The sequence below is a fragment of the Corylus avellana genome, chromosome ca10 (assembly GCF_901000735.1).
Source record: "Corylus avellana chromosome ca10, CavTom2PMs-1.0".
NCBI lineage: Eukaryota > Viridiplantae > Streptophyta > Magnoliopsida > Fagales > Betulaceae > Corylus > Corylus avellana.
In genome coordinates this window covers 20103300-20120106 of record NC_081550.1, presented here as the reverse complement: position 1 = coordinate 20120106, position 16807 = coordinate 20103300, and the positions used below count along the sequence as shown (strand labels likewise).

Below are 16807 nucleotides of genomic sequence, written 5' to 3'. Positions count from 1 at the left end.
GGAGGGAGTGGCATGGCCGATGCTCAAACCGGTAATGGGGACCTCAAAAACAGGAGACAAAAAAAGAAGTGCATAAAAATCAAAAGAAGGGGGGGAGGGGGAGGGATGGGGGGATGGGTATATATATATAATAAAAATAATTTAATATTTGAGTAATTAGATAAATTAACTTCAACCTTAAATAATTTAATATTTTAACTTATAATATCTATATATATACATACACATATACACATAAATACACATATATCTACAATTTTATATCAAGAATCAGAATTACGTATATTCAAACTATATCTATTACGTTATGAAGATAGTTATTTTTTTTATCTTTTTGACTACAAAGTTAAAAATATTGTAATAAAAATAAAGTTATACAAATTGAGTCTAGTTTATATATATGAGTTCGATTCACCAAATAAACGGATATAAATTTTTGTTTAAACTCTATTAATTAATAAATAAACAAATCTCGAACTAACCTAATACAAATCAAATTCGAATATGCTCACGACCAGTCATGTTTATTTACTGTCCTCCGGACATTGGGTCTATTCTAACATCCACCAGTTTCCGTACATTTACGAGCATCGTTGTTGTTTCAGCCCACTTTTCCGTACCATCAGCCGAAGCTCGCATGCATGGAGCCCATGCACTCCCTTCAAAAGCGGGCAGCCGTAGATGACACGTGTTTTTTTAACGTAAAATTTTGGCTAATGACGTGGCATTCAAACAATTTGTATTTTAATTTACAGACATACTTAATTACTACATTATCCTAATATAATATCATAAGATAGAGTAATGTTAAGTACTATCTTTTTCTCTTTTAAAATTGATGATACTTAGAATTAATCTAATGTATTAATTCAATAGTTTAATATATATTGAGTATATAGCTCTTCAATTTTTTCTATCTTCATTGCAAACATATTATTGAGTTTTTTAATACAACATGAACAAAATAATTTAATCTTTGATTAATTAAACGAGTTTTAGTTTTGTACACATAGCTAGGTGTGTAGAACATAATTATAAATTACGTGTTCTTATATCATTTAAGTTTCATATAGTAACCAAGAGCTAGTTTTTTTTTTTTTTTAATGACACATTCATAAAATACAAGTACTATGGCATATTTTAGAAACCGTACATGATTATTACAACTTAAGAAATCTTTTAGTAATATCTGCATTATCACTTCAAAATGACTAATTAATTTGAAGTTTTTTTATAATTACTTATAAAGACATAATAAAGAATCAATATCTGTTAAATTAATCACTTTAACATTCTCCCTCACGTGTGGCCCAAATACGTAGAATATTTAATTAAATGTGAATGAATTGACGGAGTCAAGGTTCGATCCCAAGACCTTTGGCTCTGATACCATGTTAAATTACCAGTTATCCTAAAAGCTTAAGCTGGTGGGAAGAGGTAGATTTAATAACTTAATTAACCATTACTTTAACAATATCAATAAATGCTTTTATAATCCACTCACTTTAGGTGAGCTACTCATTTTCATTCGGACAAAAATTTCCTCTAAATCAGTTTCAAGAAAACATTCTCCAACCCATTTAAAATAATGCCAAGTGTCTATAAATATTTAAAAGGCACATTAAATTCTTAACGTCATTAATAACACTTTATTAACTTAGACTAAATTTAATGTGCATTTTAAATGTTTATAGATACTTGCACTATTTTAAATAGGTTGGAGGATATTTTCTTTAGATTGATTTTAAGAAAATTTACGTCCTTTTCATAATGTAGGATTAGTCATTGGGATTGTACTCATTAGCTAGGGCCATCTAATGGAACCTTATTTCATTACGAGCATTAGACGATTGCTTAAGCGAACTAATAGAAGAGCTGGCTTTTATAAGTGTCACATAAACTATTATATTAATCTGTAAGGAATTCATATATATTGTAAAAATTGTACAACCCTAACATGACGGGGAGAGAATAAAGAAAATAACTTTGTGGTATATTTTATTGATAAACATATAAAAAAAAGAAAACCCATATCTACTGACATGGAATATGAACGTCACGAAGACATTAATCTTCCAACTTAGACGAGCAAACTGTACTCGAATTCAACTCACCTAACCCAACAAACAAGGAAAATTAAAGTAACATATCATAGCAAAACAACAAATTGAATGACTATTACACCCTTTCCCTTTACCTGCCACATTGACAACTATGCCCTCACAAATAACCAACTGAATCACCATATTGCCCCCATCCTTTTTCACACAGAGAGCTGACGTGGATTCAAGTACACGTGGAGCCCATTCTTCATGAACAGAGTGAGAGACATCTTCTGCTCCACGCGATGACCGGGAACGGGCGATATCCGATACCTCAAAAGCACAGCCGAGGCCACAGACTTCATTTGCAGGTAAGCCAAGTCCTTCCCCAAACAAGTCCTCGGTCCAGCATTGAACGCCACGAACTTGTACCCATCTTTGGGCGGTTCGAACCGGTCTCCTTCTGCCGAGAGCCACCGGTCCGGTTTAAACTCCATGCAGTCCTCGCCCCATATGCTCTTCATCCTCCCAACCGAATATATAGAATACGTGACCGTCGAACCTGCCGGTACGAACGTGCCATCAGGTAAAACATCGTCCGACACGACGTACTTGAAGTCCTCCGGCACGGACGGGAACAAACGCAGCGTTTCTGCAAGTGCGGCTTTCAGGTAGACCAACCTGTCGGCCTCGTCGAACACCAACGGCTCTTGGATCCATTTCTGGTGGTCGGCGCCACGTGTGTCATTCAGGACCGTTGATATCTCCTTGATGATCTTGTCCTCGACCTCCGGGTAGTGCATGACGAGCCAGAAGAACCAGCTCAGCGCCACCGACGATGTGTCGCGTCCGGCGAGGACGAAGTTCAGAGCGATGCGTTGGAGGACGGAGATTGAGAAGGGTTTTCCGTCGACGTCACGTTTGTTCATGAAGCGAGAGAGTAAATCATCTGACGGGGATTCCTTGCGCGCCGTGATGGCATCGTTCATGTAGTTTTCGACGACTTGAAGGCTTTCTTTCAATCTCCTCTCCGTTCCGATACAGAAAATCTTTTCCAACCTCCAAAGGAAACCCGGGTAGAGAAGGCGTTGGAGAGTGGATTCGGTGGCGGTGTCAAATGACATGGCAAACGGGTTATCGGGTAAACCCGGAGAGAGCGTTTCCGGGTCTTTACCGAACGTGAGCCCGCATATATTATCGAACGTCAAGCGTAGCAACAAGTCCTGCAAGTCCACCGACGTGTTGTCTTTAGCTGCTTTCTCCAAAATGCACCAGAGCCGGTTCTTGATAGTCCGGTTCACCCAGCGAGCCATGGCTTGCCTTAGAGTCCGGGTGGTGAACTCCAACGCCGCCGTTTTGCGCTGTATGAGCCACGTCTCGCCGTCGCTGTTGAAGATCCCTTGGCCCAACAGGTCGTGGAAAGCCGCCTGCCAGTCCGGGCCTTTCGGGTAGTTATCGAACCGGGTCCGGAGAATGTGCTCGATGTTCTTGGGGTGACACGTGACGGTGAAAAACCCTTGCTTGCGAGCCACGAAAGGAATGGGGATGGTGCAAGTTTGGTAGGTAGCTGAACCACCGGTGGCGCGAAGGTTATTAGCCATCCAGTCGTGGATTCTCCAGCGGTTCAGAAAGAGAGACGGGAGGCTCCCAACGAAAGGCCATACCTTGGGACCGGTGAGCTTCCGGGCTAGGAGATAGAACCAGACGAGATAGGCTGATGTAGCAGCTGCTATGGCGAAGAGAATAGCTAGGCTTTCCATTGGTAGAGCTCAGCTTAATTAGACTGGTTTTCGACAAAGAGATTGTCCCACATGTCATATATATATATACACCAAACATAAGGAGAAAGATTTAGGAGGAGTTGTTGGGAATTTTGGGTGTTGGGTTGATACATAGAACAGTATGCATGAGAGTAATCAATTAAGTATACACACGAAAACCGACTTTAAGTCTTTTATTAAAGAAAACCCGAAATATTTTCTTCCTTACAACAGCAGCCGACACGTTCATGTATTAGGTAATCTATCTATGTTTTTTTTTTTTTTTGAATTAAAACGAGCATATATATTAGATTAAAATGATCAATTGATCGAATCTTTTGTATTAATGCATTTGATTTTCCTGCACGGTAATGGTAATTAAGTTAATTATTGGCTCTTAATTTGACTTAAATTTCTTTATAGCGTGTGTCCAACGAAGGGGCAAGTATGCTTTTACCTACTTCAGCTTTCCAACCCATCTTTTTCGTTTTTTCTCTGCTTTCTTGCTTGCCTAGTTTTTTGTATGTTTGAGAGAGAGATATTAGTTAGAGATGGTATACCCGAAATGAGAAATTGGGTTTGTTTCAAAACCTGGAAAAAGGAGAATATATGAATCTTTGAACCCATGTAAGGAAAAACCATAGAAGACCTCATGAAAGAGATGAAGCACATTGACTCTCTTTTGAGTGAGTAGTTCTGAGAGGAGGAAACTTTGTAGTGAAGAAATGAAAGCCCAAAAATTCTTCCTTTCTCCTTTCTTAGGCTAATCCACACCAACCAATGTATAGGATTTTTAGTTTAATAGTTTCCCAAGAAGATTCTCTCTTATTAAGCTGTCGAAATGTCCTCTCACTAGACTCCGTTTGGTGATTGTTGTTCTTTCTAAGTGAGGGTTCAGATACCTTTAGTGTTACATGTGTCCATGTTCATCTTAGTTCATGTCCATTTTGCTTTTGTTACCACTACATGCATGCGGCTATATTGAGAGAACTAGAATAATTGTATGTTCTATTTTTCTGTTATTTATTTGTATTTTTGTACTGTTGTTTTTGGTTTGGATTTATTGTTGGGAAGCCCACTACTTTTTCTATTTTTTGTTGTTTTTCTTTAGGACCTCCCACTCTCTCTTCCTTTTAGATAAAGATTTAAATTTCACAGAAATTAAAATGTGTCAAACCCACTTGTCTTCAACAGTTTAAATGTCGAATCTTCTTTTATATTGTTCAAAATTCAAGCAGTCTAATAATTGATAATTTCGGTTCTTAATATTTAAAGATAAAAATCTTTTTTATTTATTTATTTTACTTTTTTATAATTTTATTGTAATTTATAGATAAAAATCTTTAATAATTTTATTGTTCAGATTGCTAACAATTTAAAATTTACAACGATGGTAAAGACCAGTTAAAAGCCGATATATTTTTCAAAACACTTACAACTGAGTCAAAACACTGAAACGGGCCAAAAATATTTTTCTAGGGGCAGCGGCTCGAGCCAATAGACCCAGCCTCTGCTGCAAATTTATTCTTTACCATTTATTTTTCAGTTCATCCATGTCCATAAAATTTACAGCTACGTACATGCAACCACCACAACCATAGTCTGTAAGAGTATGGCCAATTCACGCCACATGGCGTCAACCATATCAAGGCTGATGGCTTTCCTTAATTATAATATCAGTTTTTATTTATTTATTTATAATAATATCATATATGCAGTGCTTAATTAAGCTGTTACAAGTGTGGTTTCCAATTAATTTTGAAATTGATTTTCATACTAGTTTTAATTATATTATATCTTCATAGCAAATCTTTTGACCAAAAACGAATCCGCCTGTTGTTAAATAATTTTATTTCAAAGTTTAAGTTAGTAATAATCAAAAAAAAGCTGGAGTATTTGATTCTTTAAATTAATATTTTACCATTTTCTTTCTTGAGAAACAAATATTGGAAGCATGAATATACAAGGAGCGCGGTGTCACTCATGCAAAACCCTAAAATTAGAAGGCAGAAGCGACTGTAAATACAACCTACAACTGAGTCAAAACACTGAAACGAGCCAAAAATAATTTTCTAGGGGCAACAGCTCGAGCCTATAGACCCAAGTCTCCGCTCCATGGATTAAGCCTTAGAAAAAAAAAAAAAAAAATCTTATTTAAACCGTAGCACTTCCAATGTTGAACTAGGTCAGGTACAAGTCGGATCGGACACAAACTAGGCTCCACATAGCCTAACATAAATAATCCTCAAATTACTAATTTAAATAGGCAATTGTGTACCCTATATAGAGAGAGATGCTATATACTACATCATCGTCTCATCCTCAATTCACTGGGTTAACATGGCAGTGTCTACTAGCCCTTGAATTTTTATTTTTTTTAACATGGGTGAATCAAGGAGACAAGGACTTATGTGCATTGTCACATAAACACAATAAAATAGAGGTGGAATATAACTATATGAGCGACATATATATAATTTACAGCTACGTCTACATGCAACCACCACAACCATAGTCTGTAAGAGTATGGCCAATTCACGCCACATGGCACCAACCATATCAAGGCTGATGGCTTTCCTTATAATATCAGTTTTTATTTATTTATTTATAATAATATCATATATATAGTATTTAATTAAGCTGTTACAAGTGTGGTTTCCAATTAATTTTTAAATTGATTTTCATACTAGTTTTAATTATATTATATCTTCGTAGCAAATTAATCTTTTGACCAAAAGCGAATCCGGCCTGTTGTTAAATAGTTTTATTTCAAAGTTTAAGTTAATAATAGTAATAAAAAAAAAGCTGGAGTATTTGATTATTTAAATTAATATTTTACCATTTTCTTTCTTGAGAAACAAATATTGGAAGCGTGAATATACAAGGAGGTGTCACTCATGCAAAACCCTAAAATTAGAAGGCAGAAGCGACTATAAATACAACTTACAACTGAGTCAAAACATTGAAACGAGCCAAAAATAATTTTCTAGGGGCAGCGGCTTGAGCCTATAGACCCAAGCCTCCGCTCCATGGATTAAGCCTCAGAAAAAAAAAAAAAAATCTTATTTAAACCGTAGCACTTCCAACATTGAAGTGTTGAACTAGGTCAGATACAAGTCGGATCAGACTCAAACTAGCTAGGCTCCACATAACCTAACATAAATAATCCTTAAATTACTAATTTAAATAGCCAATTGTGTACCATATATAGAGAGAGATGCTATATACTACATCATCGTCTCATCCTTAATTCACTGGGTTAACATGGCAGTGTCTATCAGCCCTTGATTTATTATTTTTTTTTAACATGGGTGAATCAAGGAGACAAGGACTTATGTGCTTTTGGTAACCACAAACCCAAGCCTTCAAGAACTTGGATTGCTATCCACAGATGATGGCCCATATTTAAAGATGGTCTGAGAGGAGTTTGACTTTGTATCAATCACTCCCTTTGAGTTAAAAAATAATAGCAATAATAATAATAATTGGTAAAACGCATATTTAAAAGTTGAACTGTGATTTTAAAAGTTAAACCTCAATTTTATCAATATGCTTAACTACGTTTTTAAAAATTACGTTTTCAAATTCTAATATGTTATCAAACCACTTCTCGTGTCCCATTTTTGTTATTTATTTATTTATTTTTAAATAATATCCACGTATAATCAGAGGAGCGCCTAACATTCCTTTTAACTAAAAAATGAAACCAGACAGATTGAATCTTTGGAGTTTGGACTCGTTAAATGAGGAGGCTTACATCTCTTCCAATTTTGATGGGCTCCGGCCCAGTTAGCCTACAGCGAGCGTCAGCATGAGAGCATTGGTCACGGGGGTGCCACGTATTGTATTCAAAGCCATATCTGGTTAGGATGAGCCCTCCCTCGTCGTAAAATTCTTACCATGAAAAATGGCGACTCTGAGGATAAGACACTTGTGGAGAGCTCGTGCTTCATCCAACGGCTCATATTCACTTGAGAAGAGCCGCAGAGGATATAATATCCTACCCCTCTTCGCCTCTGCAACTCTACTCATTTCAATCGGTCTAAACTAAACAGATTCAAGAAAGAAAGCTAGCTAGAACATGGCTTCTCTAACAATGGCATTTGCTCCGGCAGCCGGGAGGGTGGTTTTTGCGGCGACGGCAGAAAAGAGTGCCGGCGGAGGCAAGGAGGAGAAAGGGCTTCTGGATTGGATTGTCGGAGGGTTACAGAAGGAGGATCAGCTGCTTGAGACCGACCCAATTCTCAAGAAGGTGGAGGAGAAGAATGGCGGCAGTGGCTCCGCCGGTGGGCGCAAGAACTCTGTGGCAGTCCCGCAGAAGAAGAAGGGTGGCTTTGGTGGCTTTGGAGGGCTTTTTGTTAAGAATGAATGACTCTTTTTGGTCATGTTCTGGCATTTCACGTACGCCACCATGCATCTTCATGTCTCATTTGCTTTCAATCTTTGGTGATTATGGAATGCTTAACTTCTGTTTACTTCTTCGTTTCTGTAGCTATAAGGATTACTATTAATTCATTTTGGGTAAGCTACCCACTGTTACTTTCCTAAATTGATCTATAATTACTTACATACTTATTTATTATCGGTTTACGTATCGTATTTTAAAGTGTTTAAATAAAAAATTACTTAAAACATGTCATATCAACTCTTATAGAATGAGAATAAAGAATACCATTACTCTTAATATATTATGCTTTTGACTTTTTCTTTGATTGATTGATCATGAACAATGGATGGAATGGGAATTAAGACTGCTCACAAAAGTAGAAGAGTATAAGTCATTGAATCTAGTTTGCCTCTAGAAACATAAAAAATAGAAATAGAAAAACACTTTTTGTGTCATGTGAGAACACTTTTTGAAATAAAAACATAAAAACGCTACCCAAAACACCTTAACAAACATAATCCTAAATTCTGCCAGTTGGATAGCAATCAGGGACAGGAATGAACAGAACAATTTCTTGGTACATGCAGAGGGACAAACAGATTCCTAAGTTATGATTTCTACCATTGTCCCTGCAGGATCATCTAACTAAATTGGAATAGCAAAAATCAGGATAGCAACAAACTTTCTCAAAAGAAAATTCAGGATAGAAACACTTTCTGAATGGGGATGCCCACATCCTAGATTCGGATTGTAATCATAGATGGTGGAAGGAATTTGGGAAAAACATGTTTAGCACCATATGATGAACATATTTAGTAATTTCCCCATGAAAGCATATTAAGGGATGTTTGTTAATGTGTTTTGGGGTATTTTTTATTTTTGGTTTCTAATGTAACATAAAAGTCTAGAACATCTTGCATCAAACACCATATTCATACTGCCTAAATGGATGCTAAAGCCAACAAAGATGGAATATACTATTAGACAGAAAGAAGATTTGATATGAACAGGAAGGTCCATAACATAAAATTCCTGTACAAAAACATTATAGATTTTACAATATCAAGAATTGGTTGTTACAGAATTTGATCTTGAGAAAGTAGAAGAAGAGTTGATGAACTCGATGCAATCCTCAATGGCTTCTGTTCTATGAGAATCAACAGGAGCTACGAATGGATTTGATCTTCCTAATGAAGAATCCTTTGGTGAGTGTCTCCTCCTCATAGACACCAAATGCAGAGCTCTTGCTACCTTATCAGCAAGATGCTTAAGAAATCTAATAGGCAATTCAGACCCTTTAGGCAGTTTGAATCTGCAATTATTTCTAGCAAACCTCCGAGGTCGTCCCGAAGCACTCTCACTATAGTTTTGTTTGTAAGAAGAGTAAGGGGTTGTCTTGTCCATGAGAGAGAGAGAGAGAGAGAGACAGAGACAGCCAGAGAGAGCTTTGCCGTTGGTATAGCAAAGAATGTAGAGAGCTGCAGCAGATATATATATTAAGTTGTGAATGTATTAGGTGAAAGTGTGTGGAACAGATTATAGAAAAGGGCCAAAAGGAAATGCCAAAAAAAGGGTCGATTGGGGCGGTGAGAAAAGAGGGGCCTGATCAGTAAAAAAAAATTCTGCTTGCTATACTTTCTGATGCACTCTATGAGCACATCTTTTTGCTTGCATGTAGTGCAAGCATAGAAAAGTGAGTACAACCAAACAAATAAAAATACAAAAGGGAAATGAAAGGAATCATTTCGGTCAATTAGGTACTGCTACCATCATCTATTATGATTCTAAACTAAAATACCAGAAAAATGCAGGCTTAAGCAAGCCATTGAGTTTCTTAGCCTCCATCTTCTAAAAACGTGTGTTTGTAGGGGTTGCAATTCGTGTTCTCGTAATGGATTAGGATTGTGTCGAGGCATGAATATAATAATATATATGTCAACTTTAACCTGACCAATTTAGTTAAAAGGATCGGAATCTTAAACCATAACCTACTAATTTTATTTTGGGTTTGTATCAAGTTCGTAAGTTGTGTTAAAATTGCTAGCCCTATGTGTTTGTAGTGCAACTTAGATTCTTCATGTTAGGAAACGAAACAGGAGAAGTAAACACATAGGAAGACCAGATTTATGTGTTTCATCCAAGCTAAGGCTACATCCACAGAGGTGCTACACTGTATAAACATATATGTAGCCCTGTTTAACTATCACTAGGACCCTAAGCCTACTTTGCTTGCAGACCTCTCACGGGCTCCGCATAGAGATCGTGCCATTTTGTAGTCCTCATATTGTAAACCATCCAAGATAATCCTAATTTCTTTCTAAAGTGAAGCAAAAACATACATGGCCAACCTTTTTGTCCTGAATTTGAATATAAATTTTCATCAATCATAACCTCCATCACCAGCACCACCCGTGGAGCTTACAAGTATATATTATCTATAAATAGATACTAATAATTTGCATATAAGTTATGTAGTGACAACAACATCAACATGTTTCCATCAAATTAAGGAATGAAAGGAAGGCTCCAACTATTAATATGTGGTCGTGGACAAAGGAATCTCGAAAAAGGTCCCTTGTGTGGACAAGTTGAAGGAGGTGTATCTCTTTTTGAAAAGAAAGAAGAAACAATCAAGCAGCAGCATCCAATCGGTGTTTCTTGCTTTCCAAGTGCTTTCGATTCTCTGTTGGAATTTCCAAAGGAATCCACACCGTCCATTAAGAGATAGAAAAGGAAAGAAAAGGTGGACGGGGGGGAGTGGGATAAAGGGTCTACATCTATTTGCTTTATGAAATTCTAATCTTCGATAGACTTTTGGCTAATCTGTTGGTAATTATTTGCAATATCCATATGAAAAACTTTACAGCTTTTTATAGCTTAGAAAGAGCTCCATGAGAAATGGGTAGGGGTTAAGGGCCAAAAAATTTAATTAGTAGGGACCAATAGGCAAAAAAAAAAAAAAATTATAAATTTTTTTTTTTACATTGATTTTTTTCTCCTTGGGGGGGGGGGGGGGTGGGGGAATGGCCTAGACGGCCCCCGATTCCTCCATCCTTGGTTTTGGACTTAATTCTAAACTAATATCAAGTTTACATGCATATTAGCAACTCATATAAGAAGGTAGGTGAACTTTCACCTATTTCGGCACGTGTTAGGACACTTGCTAGAGCTACCTAGACACCCATCATAGTAGGTGGGACCCCACCTATGTACTCTCTTAGATGAGTTGCTTAAATGAGATTTTTTTAGAAGTAGGATTTATCTAGGATGAAGATATTATGAATTTTTTTTTTTTTTTTTTCCTTTTACAAGAAAAAAAAATTAAGAATTATCAAACAAGATAAAGATACGTAATACCATCTGTTGATAGGTCTTATGCCCCCAACCGAAGAAAAAGACATTATTTTAGTTGCTAGAGACAAGCGGAATACGTTGTTGGTAAAATGTTGGTAAAATTCAATACGATCATATGATCTCCGAGCATTGATTACATCTTGCTTCTTAGGTTGGTGCAACTTTTACCAGTAAGTTGTTGGTTAAAAAATTCAAATCAAATCGGTATTTCTTGGCATTCAAAATATCATGAGTGGGTTAGTTGCTCCACCAAGATACTTCTCTTCTTCTGGAATGGGGGCTAAAAATACAATTTTTACAATTTACTTTACCACAATGGAAGACCCAATATGTTGTAATCAAAACCAAAGTTTTCCATCGACAAGATAAAGCAACATGCAACGCCTCCCAAAAAAAAAAACGCTAATCAAATTTGTGCCATCACTTTTAAAAGAACTAGCTAATTTGGAGCTTCTTAGTATCACTTATAAAGCCGGAATCAATATGAGATTAATACCCATGAGTGCTTTTATAATCCACCAATGTGTTTAACGTGGAGTATTTGAGGAAAGAGCGAGAAGCTTTAAAGATAATGAGCTTGTGATGTTAGAAATTAAGAAGATAATGTTCTAATCCCTTTATTCTTGGAGAGTAGCATGAAATAGCTTAACTGTTGCCAATTTTTCTTAAGTTTTTGGAATTTTGTTCTTCTTTTTCTACACTTTTGAGGTTATTTGTGTATATTCCTTTTCACTAGGGTTGCGTCCTTCGTCTTTTTGAATGAATTTGCATTACGTATAAAAATAATCCATCCATTTTATGTGGGCTATTCATCTTCCCAACGTGGAACTAAAGTGCTACACAACATTAATTGCCAACTCCAATTCAAGCACAAAAAGGTCACAAAACTTTTGAGATAAGAGTTCACTGTATAGAAGCTAAAATAACATGCATTTCAAGACCTTTTTTTTTTTATCAGCACTTCAAACTTGAAAGGAAGCATTTAGGGAAATATAATCTCAACACTAAACATTATTAATTTAGTTTCTTTATCAACATCACTCGTTCTATACAGGCTATACAGCATTAAACAGTACAAGACGGGTTAAGAGGCCATTGAACTAACCAGCAAAGCTTGAAAGGAGCACAATCAAATTCCTTCCAACTACAGCTTCCAGATGTATCTTCACTCAAACCATCTGATATGTCAGCAGTCAGATCGAATAACCTGAAATCAGTTTCCATTATCACCTACTTCCAACATGTATGACATCTATTTTCATTCACGTTCAATGCTATTTGGATTTTAAGCCAGAAATGTACTCTGTATCGAGATATTGGTCAGAGAGTCTTGCCCAATATATCTGTGTTCTCCTTCTGCTCCACCAAATGTTTATTTACCAGCAACTTCTGAATTTTGATCCAATTCAGAACCCCATTCAGGAACAGAACAATTCATTGAAGAAACAATTAACAGCATCCTAAATCACCACCTGCTGATCATCCTGATAGCTCCTATTACAAAACTTGCTAACAATAAACCTCTTATGAACAAATTTCCAGTAGTACCTCAAGAAGTCCAAGCTTGAAAGACAATAAGACTTTTGCAGTAGTTGACAAAGATGCAAAAATGAAACTGAATTCGCCTACAAACTGCCTCTTCTTTTGTACAAGTACATCATACACACACACACACATATTCAGAAGTTCTATTAAAGAACTTGACCCAAAGCAAACAAAGCTCACTGTTTATCATTCATGACAAGCAAAACCTCCCCACCATGATCAATGATGTGATCCAAGAATTCCCTTACTTCTTCAGCATCTTTAAAAGTCTCAGGAGCAAGAAGATCACTATCCAAATTATGCCAAACCCCATCAATCTTTTTCAATGTAACCCAATGCCTACTTTTCCAAATCCCACCAAACTTTCTAACCGACACATTAAGCACAATACCCATCAAAGTATCATCGGAAGCATCGAGATTGATCAAAGATGCTCCATTACGACGATCATGCCAAACTACATGCTTTCCTTTCCCTTCTAAGGCCGCAATTAGAACATTTATGTCATAGTTTCCTGTCATTGTATTATGATGAGGCTTAATGAGCACAGATAACGGTGTCCAGGTCTCCTTGCTTGGATCATCAAGAACAAGTTTCTCAGCGATTTCATTCAAGCTAGCCCGAGTAAACGTGTCCTTTTGCTGTTTTATGGCGTAATATTTTACATTAATAACAAACCCATTAGAAGATCAAATTCAACAGATATGTTAAAGAAACATTCTTTTTTTTTTACCAAAAAAAGAACGAGAAATTGTGAATTACGCTTGGTTCCTGAGAAAACAGAGGAAAATAAAACAATACTGAATAAATTCAATCCTATAAATAAAAACCCTTGTCTCAAATGAACCAGAATCAAATTTCTTGGGTTCCAAATAAGCGTTTCATTCTTTTGCTAAAGAATTTCTCACTGACCAAACAAAGCTTTCGAAAAAGTAAAGGGCCAGAGAAAAAGAGAAAGATGGGTTTGGAGAAGTTACCTGAAAGAGATTGTTGAGGGAGTGTAAAAGGCAGAACTGTAATCTTTGCCTTTCATGGTAGATTTGGGTATTCTCGGTCGCCATCTTCGATTTCTCTTGGTCTAAGTCTTACAGACTCTGAATCACGAAAGCAAAATAGGATTTCAGAGAATTCTATAAAGGAGGAATTAATTTCTTGGGTTTAGGCTTTTCTTCCCCGAGATGGGTCTTTTAGCAATTTGCTTCCACTTTGGTGCTCTTCGGTTCTTCTTCAATTTTTGTTTTTTAGAGGTTTTGCGATCGTCGTTTGAACAAAATGTTCGCCGTTTCAGGAAAAAACTAGATAATTTAGGCATGTCTAGCCGCACTGTGTTGTTTTTACTGTTTATTGCATTTGATACTTTTCTGTATTTACTGTTCGTCTTTGCTTTATTTACTGCTTTACGTGTGTTGTAATGTCCCTGTACTGAAGTTGTTTGATCTTATTAGGAAGATTTTAGATGCTAGTGGTCGTCCTTCAATGCCAGAGGTGGTAAAATGGGTCGACCGTAATGACCAGCGACCCGTTTAGAATAAACTTAAACTCAACCTGTTTAGTTAACGGGTCGATTCCACCAAACTCGACACGACACGATACAACAATTTCACGAGTCATTTGATATGACCCGCTTAATCCTGTTTAACTTAAAAAGTGAATTTTTTTTTTAAAAAAAAATGAAAGTGATGAATCGGGTCATAAATGGGTCAATTGACTCATTTATGACCCAAACCTGTTAAGGATAAACCAATAATAATAATAATAAAAAAAAAATAAACGGGTGTAACAGGTTACCCACTAGTGACCCGCGGGTTGACCCATAAAGAGCAAAATAAACCTGTTTAGGGTAAACTCAAACCCAGTAATTTTGTGTCGTGTTGGTGTTGGGTTGTCGGGTCGTGTCAAAATTGCTAGCTCTATTCAACGACTCCAATTCAATTTTCTGCAGTGCCTGCCCTACAACAACCATTTAATTGTAATTGTTGCTTTTACTGCAATGAACTCTTCATTGAGTTCTTTTGCAAACTGCCTTGGGCGGCTTTAGAAAAGGCACGGTTTTTTGGACTGGATCCAAAATTTGTACCATTTGGGCTTTGTTATCGGGGTGTCCACCCCTTTTGGTTGTTTTATCCTGTAACCCACCTTCCCTTTTTTTTGGACTATATCCAAAATTTGTACCATTTGGGCTTTGTTATCGGGGTGTCCACCACTTTTGGTTGTTTTATCCTGTAACCCGCCTTTTTTTTTTTTTTTGGCCCTTTATTCTTCCGTGACATTCCCCATGATTTTTTTTTCCTTCTTTTTTAAGGGTTCAAACAATGCTAAGGGTTTTGTAAATAATGAAATCAAACAAAAATTGTTTAATTATTTCCTGAAATTTGACCTTTGACAAATAACTCATATTAGAGTTTAAAAAGTGACAAATAAATTTTCATATATAAATTTCGTTCATTTTTCTGGCAAAATTATCATGAAAATTACATATTTATCTTAAAAATAAGTAATAATAATAATAAAAAAGCTATTGGTCACCCACCCCTTTGGTCGAATATGGGGGTTGGCCAAACCCAATAAAAAAGAAATTGTAGAAATTTTTATGGAATGAGTTATTTGGTATGCAAAGATCAATGGTATATAAGGTGATGCCCTCAAGATATGACTAACTTTGAAATCAATTATTATTATTTGACATGTCCGCATAAGAGGAGGAAAATAAGATACGATAATTTCATTTCATGAAACGTGACTCACAGCGATTGAGCTACCTTTTTAAGAAAACTTTGAAATCAATTAATGAGATTTAATTGTATTAATATTTATTATTTTAAAATGTAATAAAATATGATAAATATTGACATGATAAAACTTAAATAATTTAATTTAAAATAAATTATATATATATATATATATATATAAAATCAGTCTATGTGGTGACACTTATTTACTATAAGCTTCTTGTTGATATAAAAATATTAATAAGAAGTCCTTATAGCTTGCAAAATTAACAAATAAATTATTACTATCAAATTCCGTTCAAAAGGTTAACAAAAATTGTGTTAGTGTGTTATGTCATATCCAATTATATAATGACATTTGTCGCACATAATAAAAATATATAAAAATTAGAAACTAAAAACTATTTTGTGGTTGGGGCTATCCCTCTCTATGTCTCTTCTAGGTGGTTAGGCTACCCCCCTCTCGATCTCTCTCTATGTGTGTTGCAGCATGAAACTGTGGAAGACTAAAACGCTTGCGTGCGAGCAGGGGATCGAAGAAGACAACAAGTGCTCGAACCGCAAAAAGAAGAGGTTTCCTCAAGGGATCAAGTCCCTCTTCCACGTGCAAGTCCCTCTTAAGTTAGATTTTAGTATATATATATATATATATATCCACACTAACAAGTTTCATCAAGATTTTGAGTAGAGACTTATTTATTATTTTTGTGGAGAGCTCTCATAACATTTTTAAATTATATGAAGCATATTGTTAATCATTGTAGTTGATTTTACATTTTTTCTTATTAAAATTTAAAAATTTATATAATAAAATTATAGAAAATGCTGACCCAAAAATTTTTATTTACAAATCTAATAATTGATCTATTAAAATTTGTAAAAAAAGATGATGGTTGAAAGATAGTTTAAAGATGGTTTCCTAAATCACTTTAGGCTATAAATGTTCCAGCTTGGAAAAGAATGATAGTAGCATTCCACCAAGCTTTGCTT

At 35.8% G+C, this 16807-nt stretch overlaps 3 protein-coding genes across 3 annotated transcripts; 1 reads left to right on the top strand and 2 right to left on the bottom strand.

Annotated features, from left to right (window-relative positions):
* Positions 1 to 1969: 1969 nt before the first annotated feature.
* LOC132163947 (cytochrome P450 86A1) lies at positions 1970 to 3810 on the bottom strand. Its single transcript, XM_059574337.1, has one exon. It carries the CDS (start codon positions 3800 to 3802, stop codon positions 2264 to 2266), a length of 1539 nt encoding a protein of 512 aa, XP_059430320.1. The 5' UTR covers positions 3803 to 3810; the 3' UTR covers positions 1970 to 2263.
* A 3926-nt stretch (positions 3811 to 7736) lies between these two features.
* LOC132164441 (uncharacterized) lies at positions 7737 to 8369 on the top strand. Its single transcript, XM_059574954.1, has one exon. It carries the CDS (start codon positions 7884 to 7886, stop codon positions 8172 to 8174), a length of 291 nt encoding a protein of 96 aa, XP_059430937.1. The 5' UTR covers positions 7737 to 7883; the 3' UTR covers positions 8175 to 8369.
* Positions 8370 to 12377: 4008 nt separating this feature from the next.
* On the bottom strand, positions 12378 to 14393 carry LOC132164057 (josephin-like protein). Its single transcript, XM_059574465.1, has 2 exons — positions 14066 to 14393; positions 12378 to 13729 (listed from the first exon to the last, which is right to left on the bottom strand). The coding sequence occupies exons 1-2, from the start codon at positions 14147 to 14149 to the stop codon at positions 13265 to 13267; spliced, it is 549 nt and encodes a 182-aa protein (XP_059430448.1). The 5' UTR covers positions 14150 to 14393; the 3' UTR covers positions 12378 to 13264.
* Between the last annotated feature and the right edge of the window lie 2414 nt (positions 14394 to 16807).

What these genes read in the sequence shown, in the direction of transcription:
- LOC132163947 (XM_059574337.1), bottom strand. Translation starts at nt 3,802, where the DNA reads ATGGAAAGCCTAGCTATTCTCTTCGCCATAGCAGCTGCTACATCAGCC.
- LOC132164057 (XM_059574465.1), bottom strand. Translation starts at nt 14,149, where the DNA reads ATGGCGACCGAGAATACCCAAATCTACCATGAAAGGCAAAGATTACAG. An exon ending in CCCTCAACAATCTCTTTCAG is followed by an intron (nt 13,730 to 14,065) that starts GTAACTTCTCCA and finishes GCCATAAAACAG; the next exon opens with CAAAAGGACACGTTTACTCG.
- LOC132164441 (XM_059574954.1), top strand. Translation starts at nt 7,884, where the DNA reads ATGGCTTCTCTAACAATGGCATTTGCTCCGGCAGCCGGGAGGGTGGTT.